We start from the raw sequence: 27,493 nt of genomic DNA on the forward strand, positions 1-27,493 counted from the left end.
CAAACGGCGCTGCCTCGCCGTGTTTTTATTTGCTTGAGCACCGATCCCCTGTCCCTGTGTGACCGCAGCAGCCTCCGTGTGGGTGGGGACAAGTTGGCAGCATCCCTTGGAATTGGTGAAGCATCATTTAAGTGTTGAGTGTTACAACCTCATCTGCAGGACTCGAAAGGACTCCACTGAATCGAAGTTTTCCTCCCCGATGCCTCCAAATTTCATTTCAACAGTATCCATCACCGCTTGTGTATGCCTTTGAGTCCTGCCTGAGAGGCAGGGAGGCTTTCCAAACCTCTTTCTCCAGCTTCGAAACCGCTAATATTGAAATTAAAAATATAAAAATTTCCATCTCAGTAAAGCAGAGCGCTTCCAAATCCTTACGTGAAACCCCTGCGCCCGGCCAGGCTCCCTGCGAGCGAAGCACCGGACGTGTCAAACCAGCAGCGCCGCGCTCCAGCTGCTCGGGGCCTCTGAACCGTTCGGCGTGAAGCAAATGGCCTCTTCCCGCTCCGTTAACGCCGGGGGAGCGAGGCCAAGCCGTGCTGCCGCTCGCCTGCCCTGGCACCGGCCACCTCTGACATTCCTGTGTCCCAGGGCCGTGCAGAGCGGTGAGGGAACCATCCCGCAGCTCCCGGCCGGGGAGCTAGCACGCCTCGTGGCTGGCAGGACAGCCGATGCCTGCGCTGAGCCCGGCTGGGGGACATCGTCCCACCCCAGCCGGTGGCTGAGGTCCGTTTTTCCCAACCTCCACTATACTGGTGTGTTTGGAAGGAGGAGCTGTGGACACGACCATGCCTGGCCAGCCCGCTGGCTTCCCAGTGCTGAGCATCCCTGAGTCCTGTTGCTCCCCCCAGCCCATCCGAGACCCACCCGCAGCCTGCGTAATTCATCCCAGGCAAATCGCAAAAGCCTTTGGTTTTGGTTATCTTTGGGGAATGCCTGCGACCAGCACGGAGCAGCCCTGGGGCCCAGGGCACTGGGGTCTCCGGGGCTTGTGGCAGTTCCCTTCTTTGAGAGACGATGTCCCACGGATATCTGGGGACAAGGCGCGGGGGTTCCCGGGGGCTCGGGACACCGGCTGACACCTCTTTGACCTTCCCATCTTGTCTCAGCTCCCCCGGGCAGTGGCTGTCTCCGTGCCGTGCTGAGCAGGGAGATGCTTCACAGCACATTTTAGCCATCGAGGCTGGGTCCCTCACCAGTGCTGGCAAGGGATCTGCTAGCTCCCGGCATGCCGTGGGCTCTTCTCCGCGCTTGCGAGGAGGAGCGCTGGCTGTGCCCTCCTTCCCCCTGCCGCAGCATGTGGAGCCCGCCGCCCCGATGCCCTCCGCTGCCTCCCCTTCTTTCCTCTCCGACCCTTTCTCACCGCGTCCTCCCTCAGCCCTCCCGCACGCATGCGGTGCCCAGCTGGGCGAGTGCCCCCGGGTATCCCCCGGGGAGCCCCCCGCTCTTGGTCCCGGAGCAACCCGGGTCCCTTTTGCAGCTCGCGTCCCGCAGAGGAGGTCTGGGTACCGCTGGCGGGGTGGGAAGAAGCCAGCGTTTCTGGCGTCTCTGGCAGAGCTCGGAGCCCCGACCCACCGGGGCCACACGCTTCAGCGGCCGTTCGGCACCGGAGCTCACCCCCGTCGGGCTCCCGAACCGAGGAGGGGCTGGCAGCCATGCTAACAGCCGAGCAGCCCCTCGCCTGCTGCTCGAGGGGGCCGGGGCTCAACCTTTACTTCGTCTCGCGCTTTTTATAACCTCGGGACGCCGTTTTGGTGACATAAGAAGGAGCATTTCATTGCCCTGCGGCCAGAGGCCTGTGAAATCTCGGAGCGAGCGCTGCCTGGAGGAGCGCCGGCAAGCGCTGAGATGCCGTGGCGTATGTGTGTAATTTATTTCCCCAGGAAACTCGGCTCAGCTGCAGCATCTGGTTTTCACCGAGTCCCTGCTTTTTACCTGGTCCTCCAGCTGGGTTTGAGCGTGGCACATGGGGGTCGGTGCTCGCCCCGGGCCACCCTGCGGGAAGGGTTCCCCCCTTCCCGGACCCTGCGCTGGGGGTCAGTCCTGAGGGTAGGGGGGCTTTGCCCAGCGCCGGGGGAGCGGACCTCGAGCCGCGGCTCAATCGCTTGCTGACCGGCCAGTGTTTAAAGCCAGCGCGAGTGAGGGCGAAACCAGAGGTTTATTGCGCGAGGGGTGACGGGGGCTCTGGAAGGAAAGAAGCTCCCGCCATGAGTCTGAACCATATTCATTTTTAATTATACAAATTGCTCAGGCTTTATATTATCATATCAATGACATGAAACACCAGCATGTATTGATTAAACTCAACAAATGCAGCACCCCAGGACTCAGAGTTCAGGGGACGGAGTGGCTCAAAGCTGGAAGGGGACGGGGAGAGCAGGGTGTTTCCGTAAGCGGTTTCACCAGCGCTGCTCAAGTCAGACCTGCGATGGGGCACGTCCGAGCGCCGGCTCTCCCCCCGGGAGCCGCCGTGCGTGTCATCCGCAGAGACCGGGGCAGGGACTCCCCTTCCGAGGAGCCCCCCGGAGCAGGTCCCCTGCCCCTTCGGCTCGCCGGGCAGCGGCTGCGTCGCCCGCGCCGTGGCGGAGCGTCCCTGCGCGGCGAGAGCGTTCCTCCGAGCCGCCGCGCGCGGTCCTGCAAAGTCCTGCCGCCCCCGTGTCCGCGTTCGCCTCCCGTCTGTGGTCACCCCTCCGAGCCGGGAGGACGCCTGGCCTCTCCCGAGGCGTGTGTCCGGGTCAGGGTAAGGTCCTCCGGGGTGACGCCGTGCAGCTCTCCCCAGCAGCAGGGTGAAGGCAGGAGTGTCCGTGGCTGTGGTTTTGTGTGTGTGGCTTTTCCATCCTTCCTCCTTCTGCTCCTCCTTGTTGTCCTTCCTGAAAACTACGATCATCTAGCTCCGAATCGCCGTCTTCCTGTCTCGGTCTTTACTCTGCAGAGAAGAAGGAGAAGGCCAAGTTAAAAAAACACACCTGGAGCTGGGAGTTTTGCCAGCACGCCGGCTCCAGCCCGGGAGCCTCTCGCTCCTCCCCGCGCTGGTGCTTGGCAGGAGAGTCCTGCGGCAGCTCCGCTCCGACAGCTCTCGGGAGCCGCGGGGCAGCTTTCCCGAGGCGTCGCTGTCATCCCTCCGTGTCTCTCCGGGGGTCCGGAGGGGTCAGCGGGAACGGGAGCTGCGTCTGCCCCAAAGCCCTGCTCCTGCAGGTGCCTGCCCTGGCCCTGCCGGGGGACTCCCCTTGCTGCCTGCCCTCTGCCACCTGTGCTCCTCGGGACACTTGGCACATCCACCCCACTGTGCCGTGCCCCCAGCGTGTCCTCTTTTGAGGTCACTCATCCAGCTGCCTGCCTCCCGAGACCTCTCCCCGGACAGAGACCCTCTACACTGACCAAACTGCCGATAACAGCACCCGCTCCGGGGCTGTCTGATCCCTCTCCTGCAGCCCGAGTTCCTGCGGTCAGGACCTTTGTGTGCTCTGCTGAAGCCTTGAAAACACGAATCCATCCCTCTCCATCTGGTCGCCATCCGCGGCTTGCAGGAAACCTTCCCGTGCCATGCAAAGTCCTCTCGGCCAGCCCCTCGGTGACAGCCAGGCTGCGAATCGGGCTTTGCTCCCCGGGAACCAGAAAATCCCACCACCACCAGCACCATCACCGCCACCACTAACACCATCACCACCATCACCGCCACCACCAACACCATCACTGCCACCACTAACACCATCACCGCCACCACTGCCACCACCACCAGCACCATCACTGCCACAACCACCACCAGCACCATCACCGCCGCCACCAGCACCACCATCACTAATACCACCGCCAGCAGCACCGCCGTTACCACCAGCACCACCACGGCCCCAGCCAGGTGTGCGCAGGCGGAGCCGGTGCTTCTCATTTCCAGTTTGATGAGATTCGTGGCCCAGCTGGGGTCGGACCGGGTTGGGTGCAGGTCTCTCCGCCCCGGGGACCCGGTCGTTGGGGGACGTTTCCACCTCTCCTCTGCTGGCCCGTGGCTTGCCAGCGTGGCCCGGCCGAGGGCACGTCCCTGGGCTGGTCCACAGGGCTTGCGGCGGTGCAGCCTCCCCCACGGCTGCACGTGCGGCCCCTGCTCTGACTCTTCCTTTGTTACCGGGGGTGGGGAGGGGAGGGGAAGGGGAGTTCAGCTCAGAAATGGTAAAATTAAATTTCCCAGATGTTCAGGCCCCAGGAGTTCTTGTGCTGTCTGGAGAGGAAATGGGGATTCGGAAAATCCCGCCTCATATTTTTTCCCCTATCACCTTGCCTTTCCGCTGCCATTAAGTGCAGCAGGAACAGTAAATTACAGGGCTGCGGAGCCGTCCCATCTTGTAGATACCGTGGGGGGGAGCGGGGGGACGGCGCTGGGGCGAGGCGCTGAGCTCCTGGGCTCTGCACGTGGCTCCGGGCGGCTCGCCGTCCGCTCGTGGCTCTGTGCTCGCAGAAGGATTTCGGGGGTGCGCACGGAGCCCTCCGCTCCCCGGCACCGTCGCCGTCCCTACAGCCCAGCGCTCCCCGCTGACGTGCCGCCTCACACCCAAATTATGGGTCTTTTCGCACAAAACCCGCAGGCGGGTCCAGGCTCCGGTCCTCGCTGGCTAACGCCAAGCCCTGGCCGTCCCGTAGGCTTGGTGGCAGGGTGACCCAGCTCTGGGTCATGGCAGAAGGGGCCTGGAGAGCGTTGGTGGGGAAGGCCGTTGTGATGAGGACACTGAGCTCCCCAGTTCTCCGTGCTGCGCCTGGGATGAGGGCAGGGGGGCTCGGCTTGGGGGGACTGAGCCCTGGGGCTGCCCCGGGGCACCCTGACCCACGCCTGCGCTGGAGCCCGGAGCGGGATGGCTCTGGGTGCCCTGCAGCTCCAGTCGCCTCCGCAGAGCCGTCAGGGCACGGCACTGCCAGCCGCGGCGGAGCGAGGGCGGCTTTCCCCGCGCTCGGCGCAGAGCCCCCGGTGCGCGGCGGGGCTCAGCCCGTCCTGCGCTTGCCCTCGGCTGCGTCCAGCGTGGCACTCCGTGCCGCAGGAGAGGTGGCTGCCAGCAGTTTTGCTACGACGGCAATCGAATCCGGGGGGGTGCAGGCAAGCGGCGGGTGACGGGATGAGCTGGTTCTGCCCAAATCCATCCACCCCGCTCCTCCTCTTCCCGCTCCTCCCCAACGCTCTTACCCCTGACGCAGGCTGCAGATTCCTCACTTTGCGTTGAATCACAAGCCCGCTTGGTCGAGGCTGCCCTCAAAAACCTTTGCCAGCGTTCTCCCTTCCCGAGGGATGAAGCGTGAACGGCCAGCGGCTGAGCTCTCCTGTGCCTACGGCGGGGGCCGTCGGTGGCGGTTCAGCCGGATCCAGCATGCCAGCGCTGCCTTCCCGAACTCAGCCGCTGCCCGCCTTGTCCCCTCCTGCTCGGTGCGGTGACGCCGGCTGCGCTGGCGGAGCCCCTCACCAGCCCCAAGCCCCGCAGGTCCCTGCAGGGCAGGCTAACCCCCACCCAGCCCCCTGCCCTCCTGCATGGCCACCTCGCTCCTGCCCAAGGGTCCTGTCCTAGCCACACAGGAAAATCTCCGGTCCTCTCATTGCTCTGCTCCAGCCCTACGCCCTGCTGCATTTACCTCTGCTGAGAACTCCTCTCCGTTCCCTTTCCATGGGACCAGAGGTGGTTTGGGAGCTGCTCTGGAAAAATTTGCTGCGGGGCTCCTGCCACGCTTGCCCCATGTGTGGCCAGGGCAGGAGTCCTTCAGGAGCTGGGGGTCTTCACGGCCATCACCTTCCTCCCTCTCCTCCACATACCCATTCCTCTGGAGGAGCTTACATCCTCAGGGGAACGGCGAGGCATGGACCAGCCTGCGGCACTGGGGTTTTCCCTCCCTGCCTGCCTGCTCTGCCCTCGGGGGTGGCAGCGGGACCTGGAGCCCCTCCAGCCCCTTGCACAAAGCTGGCGGTCACCGAGATCCCCTGCCCGCACCTCTCTGGTTCCTCGGCGCGGGACGCACGACAGATACCCCTCCATACCTTCCCTCGGCTCTCCCAGCAGCGCCTGCCCCACGAAGGGGGCCCAGTTTTACAGCTTTGCCGTGTCCCAGGCTTGGCTGCTCCTTTCTAACACGTCACCTGGCTGGCAGTGCCGCTGTGGCTGACAACACGCTGTCTTCTCTGTCTAGAAGACGGAGCGGCCGATGCTGACACTCGTCCCTCGTCGTTTTAACTGGTGAGCAATCCTGGCACTGACTGCTCGGGGTGACCCACGCGCCTCTGCCCCTGCGTCTCCTATCCCCGAGCCCGCTTGCCCCTCGGCCCTTTACAGCTCTACGCGACACCGGCAGTGGGGACGAGCGCTTCGTGAGGGCTGTTGGCACGCAGAGGACGCGGCGAGGGTCCTCAGCCCCAGAGCAGTTTCAAGCAAGAGGCCTTGCTTGGATTTGGACTTTTTGGCATTTGATCAAGCCCAGTCCACCCCCCAGCGCAGGCAGTCCGTGAGCTGCCCCGAGCTGTGGCTGTTCCCAGCAGCTCTTCCAGCCAATATGGTCACTGGAGGAGAAATGTCCTGGTTTTTTCCCCCCGCCAGCACTATGTGTTCTGGTGGGCACGACGGCACAGGCAACGGCTGCAAAGGAAAACCTGGAGAAGCACAAGCCCCTCCATGGGCTGGCAGCGATGGGGTGTCCGGCCACCTCTCCCAGCGCTCGCTTACGGGAATGGCACGATCCTGCTCCCTAGCAATGCTGAGGACCATCCTAACCATCGCTGCTGCTCGCCCACACATTGTCCTGCAGCGCCTGTGACAAGTGTGATGCTCCTACCAGTATGGTGTCCACCTCCCTCCTGCGTATGTCCTGACTGGGGCATTGTCCAAGGCCTTGTCCCCATGCGGGTTTTTAACCTTTTGATTAGATCTGGAGGAACTGGCAGCCCCTTTAGCCGAGCTCAGCCTTTCTCCGGCGGGCGGCAGACACCTACACATGAGTCATTTTTAAAGAAGGATCTTTCCAGGGACGTGGTGTTGGTTTCAGCCCGATACGGGAAAGTCCCTGGGATAAGGCGGCGTCGGGACGCCTGGGTGCAAGGCAAAGCTGAGTCACGCAGCACGAATCTGGGCAAGCCCCTTTGCCCGCCGGGGTCCCGCTCGGCCAGCAAAAGTGGGACGAGGCAAAAGATCATCTAGGAAGGGTTGGCAGAAACTTTGCTGCCTACTCGGCTGTCCCTTGGGGTGCCCACCGCAGCTGGCAACCCCAAACGTCCCACCCGAGCTCCGTCCTGGGACCTCTCTCACTAGAGAGAGCCTCTGCACAGCCGCTCATGCCTTCCATCCCATTTCTCCCCTCCCTGCAGCGGGTCCTGCTCCCAGCGACTGCAAATGCTCACCCGCAACTTCCCTGGTGCTCCTGCCTTCCCAGCCAGGGTGCCCAGGGACGAGGTGGCATCTGGCCTTTGCCCACGCTGTCTCCTGGGGTTTCAGTGCCGTCTCCTGCCTCTCTAGAGCTTGTCGGGCTTTTAACAAAGGGAGCCGTGGCATCGGCTTCCCCTTCGGGATCATGGGTTGGGCGCAGCCTTCCACGGCTTGGGATGGAGATGGTGTGCCTGGCACGGACAGAGGCTGTGGAAGGGCTGGGAGCCGGGCAGGCACGGCACGTCTTGGGTTTTTTTGGGAAGGAGGAGGTTTTAGAGAGCCGGCCGCAGCAGGCGCCTGCAGGCTGGGGTATGGTATCTCCTGCCGTGGGCTGGCCGGCTCTCGGGGTGGGGAACTGTGCGTCACGTCTGGCACAAAATGGACGGGCAGAACTGGTGACGGAGGGGCACACGGTGCAGGGGCTCGCTTGGAGGCACCGTGAAGGAGATCCTTCATGAGGTCACCCTTTCTTTGGCAAAGCCTAGAAAGCCAGAGACGGACAGAATCATGCACCACAAGGTCGCATTGGTTGAAATGACCATTACCTGTAAGCAAAAAGCCATGGCAGAAAAGCAAACCTTTCTGACGGGGATGGATGGGCTGTTTTGACCTGAGCACCCAGCGGTGCAAGACAGTTTATATTCTGATAGGATCAAGCTGCTCCCCTCTAAGCTCAGCATGGAGCGAAGCTCTGTGTGTGTGTTTGGGAGAGGAGAAGTGGCTCTGCCTCCTTCCCTCGTGGGACGAGTAAGTGGGAAGAGGGCGTCCGTGCTGTCGCTTGCTGAGCTCCCGAGCCTGGAAGCGCTGGGGCGAAGGGCTGGAGCTGCCACGCGCGTTGGCGCTGGGTCAGCTTTGGGTGCTCGGTGAGGCGAGCGGTCTCGCACGGAGCTGGCTTCTCCTGATCGGGAGGTGGCCATCTGGCTCTCCAGAGCCAAGGCAGGGTCCCCTCCACCCGACGTCAAACGGGCTGTGAGATCCCAGCTGCGCTGTGTTTGCAACTCCAGATGAGATTGCTTTCATTTCCTCACCATTTGTCAAAATACCTTCCTGATAAAAGATGGTTTATTTTATTCCTTTAGCACACAATAAAACCTATCGAGTAGTTATCTGGCCGTAAAATCTCAAGCACAGACCAAGTGCACTGCTCAGGCACTGTCTGTTTGGTCTCCTCTTCCTAGCATGAACCCGACCTAGCTTATTTCTTAGCCAAACCGAAGTATCTCGTCCCCTTTGACAGCTGCTGAGGGTCTAATCTTGGGGAGGTTTATCCAGAATTGCTGCAGGAAGGGAGGTGGCCCATCTTGGCCAGGACTCCTGCACTGCTTATCCTTTCCATGCGCCTTGGCACTGACCTGCCTGTCCTGGGGTTCGGTCCCACACAGGAGCCTGTGCCGGGAACTGATGCAAAAGTGGCAATGGGAATTTATCAGAATTGATGCAAAAGTGGCGATGGGTATTTATTGGAATTGATGCAAAAGTGGCGATGGGTATTTATCGGAATTGATGCAAAAGTGGCGATGGGTATTTATAAGAATTGATGCAAAAGCGGTGATGGGAATTTATCGGAATTGATGCAAAAGTGTCAATGCCAGCAAAAAGAGAGGGAGAATGCTTGATCTTTGAAGCTGTTAGAGGAGGTCTCCGAATAGGCTGGTAACTGGAAGGCAGAAGAGTTTTCCAGTTCAGCCCTGTAGGAGCTTCCCCACCTGCAGCTTCTGTTTTTAAACTGGGGCGGTACTGGCTGGAGCAGTTTGCTGGTGCACGAGGGCACTTTGCAGCCGGTGTTCTGCATCCCTCACCCACTGGGAAGAGTTTGGCACTTGTGCTCCTGAAAGCCAGGGACAGGGCAGGCACTTGGTCTCCGCTGCCCAAGCGGAAAGAGCTCCACGTATCCGTCTTTGATGACCTAAGGTTTAGCAGTGCAAATCCCAGCAGATGCAAAGGCTCCTGACGTTGTTCCCTCCTGCCTGCTGCTCCCAGCTCTGTCTCCTTCTCTAGTGAATTGGAAAGGACGTGCAAGGGGGATTAACGGGGTTTGGGGTTTTCCTGCTCTGGAATACTCAAGCTGTCAGAGGTTGCTCGTGACTGGTTTTACCGCCACTGCTTCATGCTTAATGAGCCTTGAATCCTTAACAAAGACTTCTCCCTCTTCAGGGCATTACTCATTGGGGTTAAACGGGTTCAAACGGTGGAGCGTGCACGCACGGCTCCGGCTGCCACCCCGACGCCTCTGCGTCCGCTCCTCTTGCGCTCCCCTTTACCCCTACCCTGCCCGAGATCATCTGCGCCGTGCGGGCGACCGACAGGTTTTTAAAACCCAGCCACAGCCTTCCTGAGCAAGGCTCCATGCTCTGGACAGCCACCTCCTCCCAGTGCCCCCGCTCCCCCGCGGCTCTGTGCGTGCGTGGCAAGACCTGCGCCATACGTCAGGAGAGCCCTGAGAAAGGCTGCAGCCCTGCAACCGTGCCGCTGCGCCCTGCAACCGTGCCGCTGCACCCTGCATGGCACCCCCGGGGGCTTGAGGGGGGGTTTGGTTTCACTGCACCGCCGGAGAGGGTCTGCAGGGACAGGCAAACGTGCAAACGGCCCCCGGAGCCTCGGCAGAGCTGCTGCTGAAGTTGGATTTTTCCCAGTCTAGCTGCCGGGCTCGTGTCCTGCTCCACCTGCCCCCTCGCCCTCCCTGGGCAGTGGTGTCAATCCCACCGGAGCCGTGGGCCTGCGTGGCAGGCGTTGGCCAGTGCCGGTGCCAGGCATTGGCCAGTGCCGGTGCCGGTGCCAGGCGGGCACAGAGCGGTGCTGCCTGCCGGGACACCGGGAGGAAAGCGTTCCCCTAAAGACACGGGATTGAGAGCCAGGAGCGGGGAACACCGGGTGAACCAGGCTGGCCGGGACGTTACGGCTCCTGCTCGGTGGTAGAGACCCACTGGTGCCTTTGGCAAGCTGGGACAGCCGTCCCGCTTCCCGAATGCTCGTGGGGCAGAGCTGCTGGTCCCCGCCATCCTCCGGGATGCTTTGAGGGGCTCCTACGTGCCGTGGTGTCGGCCTTGGCTTACCCCCCAAATCCCTGTCCCGGCACGGCTCCTTGGGACACCAGGCCCATGGCTGGGTGTGCGGAGCCGGCTCTGCCGATCGCTCTCGCCTCGCCGTTTGCTGGCTGCACTCTGCCGGAGGCGAGGTGCAGACTCTTTCCAGACTCTTTCCTTTCCCCGCACCTCTGATTCCCAGCTCCTAAAATCCATTTCTCGCCCTCGTAGGGTTTCCCCTTCTCCCGTCCCTTTGCCTTTCAGTGAACGCATGCGAGATTTGGAGGCAGCTGCTGGGGGCTTTGGGCAGCAAATCTGGACGTGCTAAAGGGAAGCGCCGTGTTTTCCACGCCTGGGTTTTGGGCTCGCCGGCGGGGTCTGGCGCGCTCTCCGGCTCGTGTTGACGCAGCTCCCGCCGGAGCTGCTTCGGCTCCCCCGGCCGTCCCGTCTCCCCCTCGGCTCGCACCGACGGCAGCGGAGCCGCAGCCGGCGTCCCGGCGCTCCCGAACCCCCTCCTCACGCGATCGTGGCCGGCGCGGCCCCCCTTCCAGCCGAAAGCCCCGCGGGGACGGCGCGAGCGGCCACTTACCAGCTTCCTCTGGTTGCTGAGGCAGAAAGTGCAGATCTGTTTGGGCTGGGAGTTCTCGGTGTCGCGGGCGGGGGGGCTGCCGCCGCCGTGGTGGTAGAAGGCAGGGGTGGTGTGGCAGGGCTGCCCGTCCCCGCACGCCTCCCCCACCAGCAGCACGTTGCCCAGGTGGGAGATGTAGCTGGAGGCCAGTCTCAAGGTCTCGATCTTGGAGAGCTTTCTGTCGGCCGGCTCGGTGGGGATGAGGGTGCGGAGGGCGGTGAAGGCGGTGTTGACGCTGTTGGTGCGGTCACGCTCCCGCGCGTTGGCCGTGTGACGCTGCCGGGGCTCCCTGTTGATCCGGTTGGGTTTCTTGCCGCTCCTGCGCTTGCCGGCCTTGATGCCGTAGCCGTCGGCGTCCAAGTGGTAGGGCTTCTCGTCCGAGCCGGAGCTCTCGCTGCCGTTCTCCTCGTCCTCGGACAACATGCTGATCTCGGGGTACAGGTACCGGCTGGGGGCCGAGCGCAGCATGGCAAAGGACATGTTGGGCGGCGAGGGGACGCCGGGGAAAGCCGCCTGGGGACCGCCGCCTTCTAGCCGACCTCCTCCTTGCTGCCTCAGGGCGGCCTCAGCTCCAGGCGCTCATGCTGCTTCCTCGGCTGGGGTCCGGGGAGCCCCGGTTCGGCTCGCCCTCCCCGGGGCGAGCTCCGGCTGGGAGGTGTCGCGGCCGGGGGTCCCCCTCCCCGGCTCCCCGCCGGTTCTCTCCGTGCAGAAGGGGTTAAGGGCTGCTCACAGGCAGGGCTGCCTCTTTCCTCTCCCCACACATGTGCATCTTAAGACGCCGAGTGTGGCAGGAGCGGAGTTTTATAGCGGCGGCGATGGTCAGCCAGGCCCCTCCTCCGGCTCCTGCTCCGGCTCTGGATGTGGGAGCCCAACAGGCTCACGCCTACCTGAGCTCACCCTCCATCCCCACGGGGGACTTAACCCTTCAGGGCTCGGCCGGGGGTCCTTGCCCGTGGCCCGGAGTGGGGAAGGGGCTGGCGAGGGCACGGGGGCGAAGCGCTTGCTGCCGTTCGCCTGCCAGCGGCGGGCTTCGGCTGCCGGCCCGGCACATGGTGGGCACACGGGGACTCCCGCGGCATCCCGGCCCGTCACCTGGGTGGGCACCGGCAGCGGGGGCCGTGGGGACTCCCAAAGGACCCCGCAGGCCGGGGTGGGAGGGAGGGTCCCCCGGCCCCGTGCCAGTGGGGTTCACGGGCAGCTTGCGCCTGGGACAGAGTTGGGGACGGGGCTGCGTCACCCCCCAGGCCGGGGCTGGGAAGACAGGCTCCTGCTCAGGATTAGTCCCTGCACAGAGAGCCCCCGAGAGCGCTCCCTCCCCTTCCCGCAGCATGACCAAATCCATCCTGCTGCTGCTGCTGCTGCTGCTGCTAATGGGGCAGAGAGGCAGGAATTAACCCTTGAGGAGCTGCCCGCCGGCACGCCTCCGCCGAAGCTCCTGCCTGGCTGCACGCTTGCTGCTTTAATTTGCTTTAATTTCCTCCCCAGGTATCAAGAATGGCATTTGTGTCTCTGTCAGCCTGATCGGTGTGTGTGGGTGCGGACCCCGCTCCTGTCCCCGTAACCTGTCCCCATAACCTAACCCGTCCCCGTAACCTGTCCCCGTAACCGCGCCAGCTTTGCCGAGCCTGCAGAAACCAGCACCTGCTGGCAGGGTCGGCTTTGGAACCTGCCCCAAATTACCCCCGGCTCCCCTTCCCGCGCCAGCTCATCGTCCCCACGCAGGCACCTCCAGCAGAGTCCTCTGGGGACAGAGGGCTTGGGGGGGCTGAGCAGGGGTCCCCATGGACCCACAGCAGCTGCCGCTTCAGTGGGGCAGTCCTGACTCTGCGCCCAGACCCAGGACCGAAGGAAACCAAGGCATTTCTGTGCTCTGCAAGTGAGCTTAGCGGCTCGTGGAGAGAGCCCTGCGCCCCAGCCCTGGCTTTGCTCTGCAAAACTCTTGGCTCAGTGGCAGCCCCAGGCAGGCAGGCTCACTGCAGCCCCAGGGCTGCTTGATTTCATGGCATCAGTCCTGGGCCTGGAGCCACGGAGGTGCTGCAAGGACGTTCCGGAGCTTGCCGGCCCAGCCGGTCCCTTGCTGCAGAGGCAGAGAGCAGGCAGGGAGCTTCGTCCCCGGTGAAGGCCATCAGCCTCCTCCTCTGTGGCCAGGCACGTGGGAATCCCCATAGCACCCTGGGTCACAGAGCTGTCCCTAAGGGCTGGGACCCCACAACCAGCATGGGTCCAGGGAACCGAGCGCCGGAGCAGGCAGGGAATTGCCTCAGCTCTGGGCTGCCTTACCCTGGCCCCGTAACCTCGTCAAATAGGAGTTGGGACAGTGGGAGCGTGCCCCCCTTCAGCTGCACGCTCTGCCTTCGCACGAGGAGAGTGTGGTGCCTGGAGAAGGCCGGCTCTTCCCCCAATCCCAGGCACGTCTCCCAGCCCAGCAGAACTCCTGCCTCCCGGCCCTGCTCGGTGGACCCCCAGGGCAGCGGCATCCCCTCGCAGGGCGACTGCAAACCCACAGCCTGGCGGGGGGCTGCAATGGGGTCTTCGGGGCTGAGCCCCACGGGCTGCTCTCCCCTTGCCAGCGGGAGGGACACCGGCTGCTTTTGGTGATGGCAGGGACTGGCAATCCCCAACAGCATCAGCTCCGGCCCTGCCTGCACGCAGCCCCTGGGGGCAGCCGGGTAAGACCCCCATGCTCCGCTGGTAAAGCTGCGTCACGGCCTTCGAGCGCGCTTAGTTTGTGTGGTGCGTCGATAAGGAGCATTTTAGCTTGGCCAGAAATGGGAATTGCCATTTGCTGTGAAGTCTCGGGTTTCCCCTCTGTTTCGGCAGTGCGCAGAGCATCCCCCCGAGCGCGGTCCCCAGCAGGAGCTCCACATGGGGTGTTGTCACTCTGAGCCAGTGTTTTGCACCTTTGCAGTGTGCTACCACAGTTAATCAACAGTCTCAGCAGCTTCTGAAATCCAAGCCACTGTCATCTCCTTCCACAGTGCTGGGCGCTCACCATGTGTGCTTTGGAAACCCAGGCTCCTGTAGGCATCTGCTTTCGTTTAGCTCTGCTAATGATCTTGCTTTTCTCTAGCACCTTCTATCCAAGTGCAATCCCCAGGCACTTTCCCTGCGCTGTCCTTCCTGGTGGGAAGCACGTCCGTCTCCCTGCGGCCCAGCTCCTCCGGCTCTGGACCGGGATGCAGAGCGGTCCTGTCTGCAGGTGACGCTCAGCCCTGGGTCAGGCCAGAGCACCAGACCTGGCACGGACTCAGAAAGCCCCGCTCTTAAATAAGCAGAGGCATTTGGCACTGGAGATCGCAGCGTCCCGACCCCTGGCTTTGTGGCTTTCCTGGCTTCCCAGAGACCTTCCATGATGTCCCACTTTGGGCATCGTCTTCCCAGCCCTGGCAGGTCAGCAGAGCCTGGTGTAGGCACCTTCTCCCAGGGAGGCTGCGGCTGCGGAGCCACGGCCGAGGACTCTGAAATTCCCCGTTGCGATCCATCCCCTGCCACGGCTTTATTACCTGGAAGCTTGGCCTGGCTGCCTGCAATGACGCCACGGCTCCGCTGCAGAGGAGGTGCTGCCTGCGGTGGCTGCCTGCCTCGTCCCGCTCCCTGGACCGAGGCGCTGGGCCGTGGTGCAGCTGGGCTTTCGTGGTCCCCCCCTTTGAAACCTGCCTCTCCCCATCTTCGGGACCTGCCCCCCCCAGCTAACAGCCCTGCAGAGCGTGGGGTGCTTGGGGTGCCTTTCCCGCAGGCACCTTGACCCCAGGCTCTGCGGAGCTTCCCTCCCCGCAGAGGGTGCCCGGTGCTCGTGCCGGACCCCTTGAGGACCCCGCTCCTATGGGAAGGGGTGCTGGGGGTGCAGAGCCCTCTCCAGCACTGCTGGAGTCTCGACTGCAGTCACCTCGGGGTGGGGGGGGGACATGAGACGTCCTCCTGCCACCGACCCGGGATCCCCAGCACCCCACCAAGTACCCGGGCACGCCGCTGCGGTCTCAGGGATGGGGGGGGACGGGAGGGTTGAGCTTGCCCCATCCCCTTTCTCCTCCATGTGGACCGGATATTTTCAAGAGAAGAATCTTTCCTACGAGGCTCTCCAGCTGCCAGGAATGTGCGTCTAGGAATGCCCAGGGCCCATCCAAGAACAACTTCCAGACGTGAGGCTGAGTGACGGCAGTCCCTCGCTCCGGGGCTCCAGACTCCCCCGCGCTCGCTTGGAGGACGCAGCTCGCTGGAGGCGATGTGTTAACGACACGGGAGGCAGCCGTGCAGCCCGAGTGGGTGGGTGGGAGGCGAGCGGAGGGGAAGGAGGGGGCCCGTGGCTACTGGGCTGCTTCCACACCGTTAAGAAACTCCGTCTGAGAGGAATTTGCTCCTTTCTCCGCACTGTGGGGCTGTCGGGGGGACGTGGATCCCACTGCTGGGGATTGGCCCTGGGGGGGGGAAGCTGCAGCCCAGCCATTCTCCCGTGTTGGCCCCAGGCGTGTACGTCCCTCCGGGATTTTGTCGGGGCTGAGACCCCAGTCCTGACCTACCCAACGGCACTGTCAGTGCTTTGGGGTGTGCTCCCTGCCCCAGAACAACCAGAGCTGGGGACACCTCGTCGGGGTCTCCCAGTGTCCTCCCCAGCGGTCACTGGGGCGTCTGTGCCAGGCTCATTAAGCACCGGGGACCGGACAAGCGCGTGGGGCATCCTGCCGGCGCTGAGCCCGTCCTTGCCAGGCTGTGCCGGTGCTGCGTGGACCACCTCCTGCGTCGGGGTCTGGGCTGGGGCGGCCGGGGTGTGCTCCCGCCTGGCCAGCACGGGACCCTGGGGCTCGTGTTTGAGGAGAAAACATTCCAGGCCTGCTGGGATCCTGTCTGTGCTCCTGGCAAGAGCTTCGCCCAGGGATTCCTGCGTCAAGTCCACAGCTCCTGGCGAAGCCGAGCTGGCCTTCGGGAAGAGACGCCCAGTCTGGGCTTCCAAGCTCCAGGCAAGGCAGCACTCTCTGCGCAGCAGCCTGGGGCGTTAAAAATACTTGCTTGTCTCTACGCTGACGGTGTCTCTGCAGCTGACGGCTGCGGCTAGCCCCGCTCTGCCACGCCACGGCTGGAGAGCTGGCCCTGCTCAAGTCTTTCCCTGAGCAAGCGGAGTGTGTGTTCATTAAGGTGAAGAGAACATCACACGGGGAGAAAGGGCAGAGAAGGCAAAGCTGCTCCCATCCCTCGGCCGCAGAGCCCGGAGAAACAGTTAGCATCCCTGTCCCCACCTCATCACCCGGGCATCCGCGCTGCCGATCCTCTAGTGCCTTCTCGCCCTCTGCCCCGCCGCCGTCACTGCCCAGCCTGTCATCGCATCCCCGCCTGCATCCCCGGAGGTGAAGCAGAGCGGCTCCGGCATCGCCGCTGGTGTCAGCAGGATTGCTGCATCCCCTCCCCTGCTTCTCCCCAGAGGCTCCGCGCCACCCGAACTCCTGCCCTGCCGGAGGCCTCGGGTCTCCGTCCTCGGGACCCCCCGTGACCGAGCGAGCCATGCAGCGGTGCGAGCACATGAGCGCGCTGCTCCAGGAGCAAGTACTTCTGCTAGAAACGCAGCGGGGTGCAGCCGGACAGACGCTGCCTGGGAGCGTCGGTGTCACGCTCGGTGCTGAGAACGGGAGCCTGCACCGAGTGTTGGCTGTCACTGACCCCGTCACCGTTCCCTCATCCGACGGGGCTGCTGTGAGCTCAAGGAGCGGAGGGTCGGATGGAGCAGTCCCTGCGCCTGTGGGGACTACTGCCTCTGCCCGGCAGCCCCTCGGGGAGCCAGCGGCTGCTGCCCTGTTGCTCTTTGTAGAAATCTCCTGCCCGGGTGAGGCAGCAGCTCCAGCCCCGGCAGACACGGCAGCTGCGAGCTCCTGGAGCTCCTGCTTGGCCAAGAGCTGGCACCACCGCAGAGGTGTCGTGGCTGCCTGCAGCCTGGAGAGCTGCGGGCACTGGGCATCATCTCCTGGGGCCGTGGTGGGGCATCCCAGAGCAGCCTGTGCCGGGCTCCCGGAGGTGTCTCGGATAATGGCTTTCCTGCTGCCGGCCGTGGGATGAGGCTTCCAGAGCCGACAGCCCTGTGTCTGTCCGTCTGCGCGAGCCTTAGCTGGGCAGCTGCAGGGGGGGCTCTCCCGGCTCTGTCCCAGGTGGTCCTGGAATTCCCTGGGGTCTCGGCCGTGCCCCAGCAGCCCGCAGCGGCAGCATCCCTGGACCAGGCCAGCCCCTTGCTGATGCCGAGGGGAAAATTCCTGCCCGGATCCCCGCGGGGGCTGCGCACATCCTGCGCTGACGTCTGCTCGGAGAGTGATGGATGGGTCCGGCTTGGCCCCTGGGGCTCTCGCCCGGCTCTGCCTTCCCGGGGCTCCAGGCACCTTTCCGTGGGAGGCTCCGCGTCGTTTGCAAGTGTTTATGGGGACCAGATGGTGCCCCGGGGCGAGGGTGACCCCTGACTGCGGGGTGTACGGGGCACAGGTCGCCTTCACACCTTCGTCCCTCTGTGGCTGTAATTGGGGACGGGGTCTCCACGTTCTGCAACGTCAGGGCAGCTGGAAGAGGCCGGAGGGCCCTCGCTCCCCACTCCTGCCCGACCCTGCCAGCCCCGAGGGGCAGGATACAGCCGGGGCGAGCGAGGAGCAGGGGCTGGTGCTGGGGACCAAGGCAGGACCACCCGCCCGGCGTCTGCCTTTCCCCCCGCCGGCGGGTCGCATCCTGCCCTCGCATGGTGGCAGGGGCTCCGTCCCCAAGTAACGCTGTGGGTTTGCTGTCAGTGGCAAGGAGTTTGGAGGTCTGCGTTGCCCACGGAAGCGCCCGATCGCCGCCGGGACTGCCTCGGTGTTTTGGTGACTTGCCGTGGCCGCGAGCGTTTCTGCTGCTGAGCATGAGAGCTTTCGCTACTGGGTTTCAATCACCCACCTTTCCCTTTGCCAAATGTCCCCTCGCTCCGGTCCGGAGGGGGTACAGAGCGAAACCTCCCCGTCCACCCCCTCCCTGCCTGTGGGCTTGGCATCAGACCCCAGCTGGAGCCATCCCCGGTGCCCAGATGAGCTCTTCGGGGACTCTTGGTCTTTGCTGCTCCTCTCCGAGCCCTGTGCTGGGGCAGCAGGTCCCGCCGGGGAGCCGGAGCCCCCCTCAGGGGCTGGTTCCTGCCGCCAGCCTCTCGTGAAGGGAAGCGGAGCAGCTCCGGCGTTTCCTCCATCTCCCCCAGCCTCCGTCGGTCCACGGGCCGCAGGAGGTCGGGCACAGCTCACCTCCGCAGCGTGTCCCCACGCGAGCTGCTGGTGGGGACCAGGGCAGCCGTCTCTCATGCTCCCTGCCAGCATCATCGGGGACAGGAGACGCAGAGCCCGGCGGCATTTCCGAAACGTGCCCGCGGTGCCGGCTGGCCCGTTTCACCAGCGCACCGTGATGCCAGGGGCTGCTCCTGCCCCAGAGCCGTGGGACTCGTGGCCACACGCAGACCCCGGTGGCCGTGGAACCAAGGGAAGGGACGAAGCCACCGGTGCCTTGGGGGCAGCTGCCTGCTCCCGGTATGGGCAGCCGAAAAAGGCAGCGGCCGGCCGGGCGCGAGCGTCCGTGTGCAGGGGGAGGGAGCAGGCCTGGCAGCTGGCGATCGGAAAATGTGAGGCGCGCTCCTGCCTGCGGGATGGATGCAGGAATGCGCTCAGCCGCGGTGCTGCTGACCGACTGCCCGCAGCCCCCTGCCCGCTCGCTCCGGCAGGCAGCCGAAGCCCGGCTGCAGCCGACGCCACGCACCGGCATTTCACCGTTCATCGAGCCATTTAAAAGTTTTTTAAACCTTTCCTGCTGCGGTAAATGAGCCCCAGGCGCTGCTTACCTTGACGCTTGCATCCTCTGCCCCGAGCGCGGAGGAAGGGGCCGCACGTCCCCTAACGAAGCGCAGCCCGTGGTCGTGCAGGGCACTGGCGTTGGAGGTCCAACCCCGCTCAGCCCACTGCACCTTTGGGGTTCGGTCATTGCCCCCCCAGCCTCCGCCATCCCGGTGCACCCGTCTCCAGCCCTGTGCTGCCCTGGCTGCCGGCAGCGTGTGTGCCTGGACAGGGGGATGGACATCACACAGCTTTCCTACCCCTTCCCTCCTTTTTTACCGCCCCCCCGGCACCCAGGGGTGCATCTGCTTGAAACGGTGTCCCCTGCCCTCACACCACTTCCCTCCGCTCCCCTCCAGGACATTCGCAACACGGTGGGCAACATCCCCATGGAGTGGTACCAGGACTTCCCGCACATCGGCTACAACCTGGAGGGCAAGAAGATCTACAAGCCCATCCGGAACAAGGACGAGCTGGACATGTTCCTGGAGAAGATGGAGAACCCCGACTACTGGTGAGCGGGGAGGGGAGGGCCACCTCGGTGCACAGCTTGACGTTTGTGTCCGTCCACATCAGGGCGTGAAACACCCCGACTCCCCGGAGCCCAGGGCTGTAGAGCACAAGCTGGAGAGCTCAAGGTCTCCCCTTGTGACTCCTGGCGTGTGGCTTTGGGAGCTCAGGGCTTCATGGTCGTGGGGCTCGTACCACCGTCAGGGACAGACGCTGCCGTCCAGCCCTAACCCTGCCTCGTTCGGTTCCCTGCAGGCGAACGGTCCAGGACAAGATGACGGGTGCAGACATAAAGCTGACAGATGAGCAGGTGGACCTGGTGCATCGGCTCCAGAAAGGGCAGTTTGGGGATGTCCACTTCAATCCCTACGAGGTAGGGTCACGGCACACCCTCTGCGCTTGCTCCGAGCGCTGGGTTGCCCCAGGACGGGCAGGGTGACTTGGGTCTGTGTCTCCGCAGCCGGCCGTTGACTTCTTCACCCACGAGGTCATGATCCACCCGGTGACGAATCGCCCAGCGGACAAGCGGAGCTTCATCCCTTCCCTCATCGAGAAGGAGAAGGTGAGAGGTCTGACGGCACCTTGGGCGAGCTGGGAGCGCAAAGCCGAGCTCTGCCTGCAACTGCAACCCCCACCGCAGACCGCAGCGCTGAAGGATGATGCCTGCGGCTGCTCTCCTGTCCGGCAGTCCCTGCCGTGGCTCATCCACCCCCACGACTGTTCCTGCTGCAGCAGTTCGTGTCCACTTGTAAACCCGTGCCAAGTCCTCCGGTCCTGTGCTGCCCCGCCAGGCTCCCAGGGCTTCAGAGCTGTGCCCAGAGGCATTTGTTTCCTCCCTCACATCCCACACCTCATCCTCCCCAAGCCTGCGGAGTCCTGTGGCTCCTGGGATTGACCTCTCCCTGCCCCACAGGTCTCCAAGCTAGTCCACGCCATCAAGATGGGCTGGATCAAGCCCCGTAAGCCCAAGGACGACACACCTACATACTACGACCTCTGGGCCCACGAAGATCCCAACTCCATTCTGGGCCGCCACAAGATGCACGTCCCAGCCCCCAAGATGAAGCTGCCTGGGCACGAGGAGTCGTACAACCCCCCGCCCGAGTACCTGCTCAGCGAGGAGGAGGTAAGGGGGGGTGTGAGCGGCCAGGACCTGCAAGGGAAAGCTCCGGACACCCGGGGGGGGGGCTGTGCTGTGCTGGGGAGGGCAGCGGGGAAAGTGTTGCGCCTCAGAGGGACACCCCAGAGACCACATCGTGTCAAGACCTTGCAAGGAAAATGAAAGCAAAGGTTCCTCAGCCCCCTGAATCAAAACAGAAGAAGTGGGGCTACCTCCCAGGGAGCGGGGTGTGCCTGTGACAGCAAGGTACAGCCTCCAAACTAAACTACTGTGGGGGTCTCCTGGTGCGGGGTTCATCCTGGCACGCTCAGCCCAGGGGCTGGGGTGGGGGGGAAACAGGCAGCAAAATCCTGGCAGGCTGAGGAGGGCTTGGCTGGAGGCAGACAGGGGGGTACTGGGGCAGAGAGGGGTAAGTGCGGTGTCTCAAGGAGCAGCATGGCGCTGGCCGGCGAGAAACCAGCTCGAGGATGGTTCTTGCTGGGCTCGGAGAGGGGATGTGCCAGGGCACCTCACCATCCGGGGGTCCCTGCCAGCCCTGCTGACCCGGGGTCCCCTCCGTCCCACAGAAGCTAGCCTGGGAGCAGCAGGAGCCAGCCGAGAGGAAGCTGAACTTCGTGCCCCAGCAGTACCGGTGCCTGCGGGCAGTGCCTGCCTACTCCCGCTTCATCCACGAGCGCTTCGAGCGCTGCCTGGACCTCTACCTCTGTCCGCGCCAGAGGAAAATGCGGGTAAGGGCTTCTCCTGCCCCACCACCTGGGTGTCCTGGGAAAGTTTCAGACTGGTCTCTGCTCAATCCTGTGTATGCCCTGATGCCACCCAGCTGGTCAGGGGACCACGATGCTCTGGGGCACAAACTGCTGTTCCTAAAGGCCTCTTGCCCCCCACCTACCTGCAGCGCCAGTCCCAGCTCGCTGCAGAGCTCCTGAGCTGCGATGAGGGCCGTGCCCATGCTTACAAAAGTGCCGTCCTGTGATCCCGCTCTGGCTCGGAGCCTTCAGCCTGGGCTTTCCAGCCGGAGCCTGCCCTGGGGCTGCGGGGCTGCACAGCTCGTGCACGCAGGGCACCAGCACCGGTGCCGGGAGAGCCAAGGTTCTGCCTGGTTGTGCCTCACCGCCTGCCTCTCACAGGTCAACGTGGACCCAGAGGACCTGATTCCCAAGCTGCCGAAGCCGCGGGACCTGCAGCCCTTCCCGACCACCCAGGCCCTGGTAAGTGGATGCGTGGAGCCGGGGAGGGGGGGGGCTGCCGTGCACGCCCGTGGCAGTGAGCCGTGCCCAAGCCGGTCCTGGTGAGACCAGGTGTGCCCATGCACCCATAATGGCTGTTCTGGGCACAGCTGCTGCCTGTTAGCCTCAGAGGGAGACGACCAGCCCTGCAGCCTGTGCTGGGCAGAATCAGGCAGCGACGGGGTCCTGCCTGCAGCAGGTGAGGCAGGACTGGGATCAGCACGATTGCGGATGGGCAGAGCTGGGGACCTGCCCCAGGAAAAGAGCAGGGCCCCCGGATCTGGGCATGCCGGGGCTGGGGGGGGTCGGCAGCACGCAGATCTCTCGAGAGAAGTGACCCCAGGCCCCCTCTCCCTCCTTGCTGAACCCGGGGCAGTGTGGGGAGGTCCCCACGGAGGAGCCGCTGGGCTACGTGGGACCCTCACCCACCTCCCGTCTCCCTCCCCAGGTCTACCGTGGGCACACCAGCCTGGTGCGTTGCCTCAGCATCTCTCCCAGCGGGCAGTGGCTGGTGTCAGGTAAGGCTTCGCTCCCCAGACCGGGGCATCCCAGACGCGCCGGGTGCCCCTAGCCTGGCCCCAGCGCCGGAGCTGGTCCCGGCGTCACCCCATGCCAGCGTGGGGCTTGGGACTGCCGCCCTGTGTGAAAGCTGGGGCTGCCTGGGAGCCTGCCAGCGCGCTCCACCGGTGCACGGCCGTGGGAGAAGCCTGGGCAGGAGGAGAAGAGCAATCCCTGGGAGTCCTGTGGCTGCCCACGCCAGCAGCGTGCGTCCCCCCAGCCTGCGGCAAGGCGTCTTGCCTCCAGAAGGCTCCGTGGGTTTTTCCAGCCGCTCTCGGGACCCCACCCAGGAGCCTGCGTCCCTCCCGCTCAGCAGTGGAGAAAGTGAGGCTGGAGGAGCGAACGGCAGAGCCCTGCGCGGCCGGCCGGAGGCTGGAGATTGAGAGCAGATGGCAGTTTAACAGCCCACAAAGGCACATGTGCTTTTTATAGCGCTGGAGTTTCCAGGCTGCCAGCTCCCGGTGGCCGCGGTGTCGGTCGGTTGCACAACGTGGAATTCCTGGCCCCGGGCTGGGAAAGTGGCTGAGATCAGGCGTTAAAAATAACCCGACCTGCGGGGACACGCGCACGCTGCCGGCTACCTGCTCCCGCCGTGCCTGCCCGCAGAAAAGCCTGCCCGGGGAGCTGTCTGCATGCATCTCACAGCTAGATGGGCCCGTGCCGTGCCGTGCCGAGCCGTGCCGAGCCAGGCATGCTGCCAGCACGGCAGCTGCGTCGGGAGCCCTGCGCCTCAGGAGAGGGACCACGGGCAGAGACGCGGTGCTGGAGGGAGCGGGGTGGGGGCCTGTTCTCTCGGCAGCAGCCCCCGGTCACGTCTCGCCTTGGTGGTGCTGGAGCTGCTGCCGTGCGGAGAAGCTGCCGGGGAATCGCGGGCACTGCCGTGTTCCTCTCGCTGCTCCCCCAAGGCTGCAAGCAGGGGCAGTGCGGGGCTGCTCTCCCCTACGGCTTGGGGACGTGCCCTGGAGCCCCGTGCTGCTGAGCCAAGCCGTGGCAGTCCCCTGCACGGCATCCCTGGTGGGGGGGGGAAGGACGGACCGTACCTGGCCCTGGCCAACCTGTCCTGTCCCGCAGGCTCGGATGACTGCACGGTGCGGTTCTGGGAGGTGTGCACGGCTCGCTGCATGAAGACCCTGCCTGTGGGCGGCGTGGTGAAGAGCGTCGCCTGGAACCCCAACCCCACCATCTGCCTGGTGGCCATCTGCGTGTGAGTGTCCCAGCGTGGCTTTCGCCATCCTCCAGCCGGCTGCTCCCTGAGCTGGAGCGGTTCCTGGAGTTCTTCTCCCAAAGCCTGTCCGGCCTCCAAGAAGCACCTATAAACTCGTGGCAGCCCCAGCAGCAAGGATGGCCACACTCTGGTGTGCAAAGCCACCTCTGCTCGCTGTCACCTTGCCTCCCGCTTCGTTTGGTGGCCCTCATTCTTCTGTGGAGGAACCAGTCAGTCCCCACCATCCTCCCTGGGGCATTTGGGCTATGACAGAGCTCCCTGTATCCTCCCTCTTTTCTCTTTGCTGGTCTACAGAAGGACCTGACTGCTTGCAGAGTCCCACACGTCCCTCCCCGTGGTCCCGGCCCTGTGCCGGGGCCATCCCGTGGCCCCACAGGGGTTTCCTCTCCTCGGTGGTGTGCCCTGACTATGCACTCATCCCGCGCCGCAGGGATCAGTCGGTGCTGCTGGTGAACCCCTGCCTCGGGGACAAGCTGCTCTACGGGGCCACCGACCAGCTGCTCGAGTCCTACGTGGCACCGGAGGAGGAGCGGGTCCAGCCCGTGCAGTGGGTGACGGCCACCATGGAAGAGCACAGCAAAGGCGTCCGGCTGGTTGTTCAGCACAGCAAGGTAGGGACAGAGCGGGGGGCCCTGTGGAAGCCAGGCTGGCCGGGGGCTGCTCCCCGGGGTGGTGGGTGACTCCCTGGCGAGGCATGGAGCAGTCCCACCGATGGGTCTGACCCGTGTGCCTCTACCCGCTCTCCGCAGGCCGTGAAGCAGGTGACCTGGCACGGCAAAGGCGACTACTTCGCCAGCGTCGTGTCGGACAACAGCAACATGCAAGTGCTGATTCACCAGACCAGCAAGCGCTGGAGCCAGAACCCCTTCCGCAAGAGCAAGGGGCTGGTGCAATGCGTGCTCTTCCACCCCATCCGGCCCTACTTCTTCGTGGCCACCCAGCGCTACGTCCGCGTCTACAACCTCCTCAAGCAGGAGCTCACCAAGAAGCTGATGACAAACTGCAAGTGGGTGTCCAGCATGGCCATCCACCCTGGAGGTACGTGGCCTGTGTGTTCCCCAAGGAGCTACCAGGTCTTGTAAGCCAGTACGGAGCGTCCCGCTCAGCCAGGCTGCCTGGGGTGCAGGCAGGACACCGTGGGGTTCGCTGGCAACCCCAGTAATACCCTGTTCCCTCTCACAGGCGACAACATCATCTGCGGCAGCTATGACAGCAAGCTGGCCTGGTTCGACCTGGACCTCTCCACCAGACCCTACCAGCTGCTGCGGTGAGCCCCGGGGCTGGGGCCAGCCTCTGCCTGCTCCCCATTAACCTGCCCGCAGCCCCCCCAAACCCCACGGGGCCCCTTCCCGGGGCTGTTTTCTCTCCGGGGACTTAACAGCAGGATGGAGCCCGTTGGGGCTGTGCCAGGAGCAGCCATCCCTGCCCAGCGTGTTGGTGTCTCATGGCTCTCCTGTGCCAGAGTGGGGGACGGTGACCACAGCTCTGCCAGGGCTCCTGGGGGGGGCAAAGCCTCTATGGCAGGAGGTGCTGAGCTAGTTTGAGCTGCCCACAGTGGGTCCCAGTCTGTCCCAGTTGCCCGCTCCCCTCCCATACATATGGTCGTTCACAGCAGAGCTTGGGGTCCGTAAAGCCCGGCCGTGCGCAGACCCAGGCGCCCTGGCCAAGGGTCGGGACAGGGGCAGAGCGTCCCCCCCCTTGCCCTGACATCGCGCCCGCCGTCATTGCAGGCACCACAAGAAAGCGTTACGGAGCGTGGCCTTCCACAAGCACTACCCGCTCTTCGCCTCGGGCTCGGACGACGGGACCGTCATCGTTTGCCACGGCATGGTCTACAAGTACGTGGGGGGGCGGGGGGAGCCACGGGGGTTCGGCGTCGCGTCCCCTCTCCTCCGGCAAGCGGCAGCGCGGCAAAGCCCTGGAGGGGCTGCTGGGTGGGGAGGGTACGGTGTTGCCCTGTGCATCGGGGGGGTGCAGCGTTTGTGGGGTGACTCTGCGGGGGGGTACCCCAGGGAGGGAGCCCAAGCCCCGTCCTGACCTGTCTTCCCCCACCACAGCGACCTGCTGCAGAACCCATTGCTGGTGCCCGTGAAGGTGCTGAAGGGCCACGCGATGACATTGGACCTGGGCGTCCTCGATGTGCTCTTCCACCCCACCCAACCCTGGGTCTTCTCCTCCGGCGCCGACGGCACCGTCCGGCTCTACACATAGCTGCCGCCCGGCGCCAGCACCCCCCCCATCCCAGCCCAACAGCAGCACCCCGCGGGCGAGGGGCAGCGCCGGGACCACCGCGCTCTGCCGGGAACATCGCTCCTGCGCACGGACTCCTGGGGCCTTTCTCATTAAACTCCTTTGGATACAATCCTGCACCACTTTTTGTCCTGCCTTGCCAGCTCAGCAGTGAGTGGGCACATCCCTCAGTGCCTGGCCCAGCCTGGGGCTCCAAGCTGCCCCCCCACCATGCACCAGCCCTGGGGTGGGGGGGACATGGTGGCTCCTGGGCTGCAGTGGGTCCCAGCCCCGTACCCGGGCTGGGGACACGCACCCCCCCAACAGGAACCCCGACACCCGCCGCCCCACGCGCATCCAGTGCAAGGACACGGTGAGCAGCCAGCGCCCAGCCATGACCAAAATGCATTAGCCCCCCCCACACCCAGCACCCCTCTAACCCCCAGCATCACCCCCCCATGGTCCCTGGGGTCACCCCAGCTGGGGGGGGGGCGCAGGGCCCCGTCCGTCCCCCTCACGCATGGTCCCAGCGGAGGATCCCCACGTGCTGCCCTCGGCAGCCTGCGGTCCGACAACCACCGTGAGCTCATCCCGCGCATGAGCTCAGCGCTGGCCGCCGGCCAGGATGGCCACGGGAACCGGCCCTTCCCGCTGCCGGCCTGGGGGGTGGGATCCGGCCGGGACCCTCCCTGGCCCACACTTGCACGGCTGGGGGGGCTGCCGGGAGCCAGGGTGGCCCCAGGGCCCCAGAAGACCCCTGCTACAGGGTCCCACATCACCTGGGCTTGCCCCTGAGTTGGGGTCATGGGTCAGAGCCGGCATCGAACATGATGCAGAGCCCACCTAGGGCTTCCACAAGTGGAAAAAGGCTGGGGGGTGTCCCCCCCATCACCCCCTCACCCAGAGTGGCGGCGGGGGGGCACGGCCGCAGCCCAGGTGCAGCCCAGCCATCCCAGGAATCCCTCCGCCACGCCAGAGCTGAACAGCCGGAGAGGTTGTGCAGGATTCCAGAGCTCTTTTGGCCCAGGGAGCAGGCAGGGCTGAGGGATTGTCCCACAGCAACAGAAAGGCCCCGGCAGCCGCCCGGCCCCGTGCAGAGGTGGGAGCCGCAGGAGCACCAGAGCCCACGGGCACCGCGGCGGCACGGCAGGGCCACGAGCTCACAGGCCACCTCCTGCCACCAAGCCCCAGGTGAGCTCTCCACCCTCCCTGCAGCACAAACCACTCCTGCCTCTCTCACAGCAGCTCTTCTCTGCCCTGGCTTGTTCACTCTGAGCCCTACTGACACTGCAAGCCCTGCTAGATGCAGGCGTCGCTGCTGAGTGCCGAGGAGGAGCGCTGCTGTGAGGATGGTGCCAGGTCACGCAACGGGACCGCTGCCACCCCACACCTCCCTCTGCTGCTTCTGGCTGTGGAGGAAGCGCCCAGAGAGCGCTGCCCCTGCCCCTGGCCCCCCGTATCACTAACAGGCCAGCAAAGGAGCCCAGGGAGCAGAACAGGGCCAGGAGCAGCAGGAGCTGGAACAGAATCAGCACCCAAAAAAGAGCCCAGAGGTGACCAGAGCAGGGAGCTCCAGTGTGGGGACAGAAACCCATGACGAGGAGCAGGGCAGGACCAGCTCGAGGGGACCCCACGACTCGAGCCAGGGCCAGTGCTGCTGCGCCTCCCCTTTGGCAAAGGCAGGGGGAAGAGACCCAGCATCTTCCTCCGAAGGGGATCCCTGCACAGCCAGCGGTTTCCTCCGTGCCGCTCCCTCCCCACGGGCTCCCCAAAGCCCCTGCCAC

The 27,493-nt window shown here is 64.6% G+C and overlaps 2 protein-coding genes across 2 annotated transcripts in view; one reads left to right on the top strand and one right to left on the bottom strand.

Moving 5' to 3' along the window:
* Nucleotides 1–25,842, top strand: part of BOP1 (BOP1 ribosomal biogenesis factor) — a 67,673-nt gene extending 41,831 nt beyond the window's left edge. The window contains exons 4-16 of the mRNA XM_075024176.1: nucleotides 19,201–19,355; nucleotides 19,607–19,724; nucleotides 19,812–19,913; nucleotides 20,265–20,477; nucleotides 21,038–21,199; nucleotides 21,599–21,679; nucleotides 22,146–22,215; nucleotides 23,327–23,459; nucleotides 23,911–24,091; nucleotides 24,230–24,518; nucleotides 24,663–24,747; nucleotides 25,211–25,318; nucleotides 25,538–25,842. Of these exons, the coding sequence (XP_074880277.1) occupies nucleotides 19,201–19,355; nucleotides 19,607–19,724; nucleotides 19,812–19,913; nucleotides 20,265–20,477; nucleotides 21,038–21,199; nucleotides 21,599–21,679; nucleotides 22,146–22,215; nucleotides 23,327–23,459; nucleotides 23,911–24,091; nucleotides 24,230–24,518; nucleotides 24,663–24,747; nucleotides 25,211–25,318; nucleotides 25,538–25,691 (1,851 nt within the window). The 3' untranslated portion in view covers nucleotides 25,692–25,842. The remainder of the gene's footprint in view (nucleotides 1–19,200; nucleotides 19,356–19,606; nucleotides 19,725–19,811; nucleotides 19,914–20,264; nucleotides 20,478–21,037; nucleotides 21,200–21,598; nucleotides 21,680–22,145; nucleotides 22,216–23,326; nucleotides 23,460–23,910; nucleotides 24,092–24,229; nucleotides 24,519–24,662; nucleotides 24,748–25,210; nucleotides 25,319–25,537) is intronic.
* SCX (scleraxis bHLH transcription factor) lies at nucleotides 2,215–11,792 on the bottom strand. The gene is made up of 2 exons (XM_075024186.1): nucleotides 10,992–11,792; nucleotides 2,215–2,923 (listed from the first exon to the last, which is right to left on the bottom strand). The coding sequence occupies exons 1-2, from the start codon at nucleotides 11,508–11,510 to the stop codon at nucleotides 2,885–2,887; spliced, it is 558 nt and encodes a 185-aa protein (XP_074880287.1). The 5' UTR covers nucleotides 11,511–11,792; the 3' UTR covers nucleotides 2,215–2,884.
* Nucleotides 25,843–27,493: the final 1,651 nt, after the last annotated feature.

The sequence above is a fragment of the Buteo buteo genome, chromosome 3 (assembly GCF_964188355.1).
Source record: "Buteo buteo chromosome 3, bButBut1.hap1.1, whole genome shotgun sequence".
In the NCBI taxonomy this organism is placed as follows: Eukaryota; Metazoa; Chordata; class Aves; order Accipitriformes; family Accipitridae; genus Buteo; species Buteo buteo.

What these genes read in the sequence shown, in the direction of transcription:
- SCX (XM_075024186.1), bottom strand. Translation starts at nt 11,510, where the DNA reads ATGTCCTTTGCCATGCTGCGCTCGGCCCCCAGCCGGTACCTGTACCCC. An exon ending in TCAGCAACCAGAGGAAGCTG is followed by an intron (nt 2,924 to 10,991) that starts GTAAGTGGCCGC and finishes TCTTCTCTGCAG; the next exon opens with AGTAAAGACCGAGACAGGAA.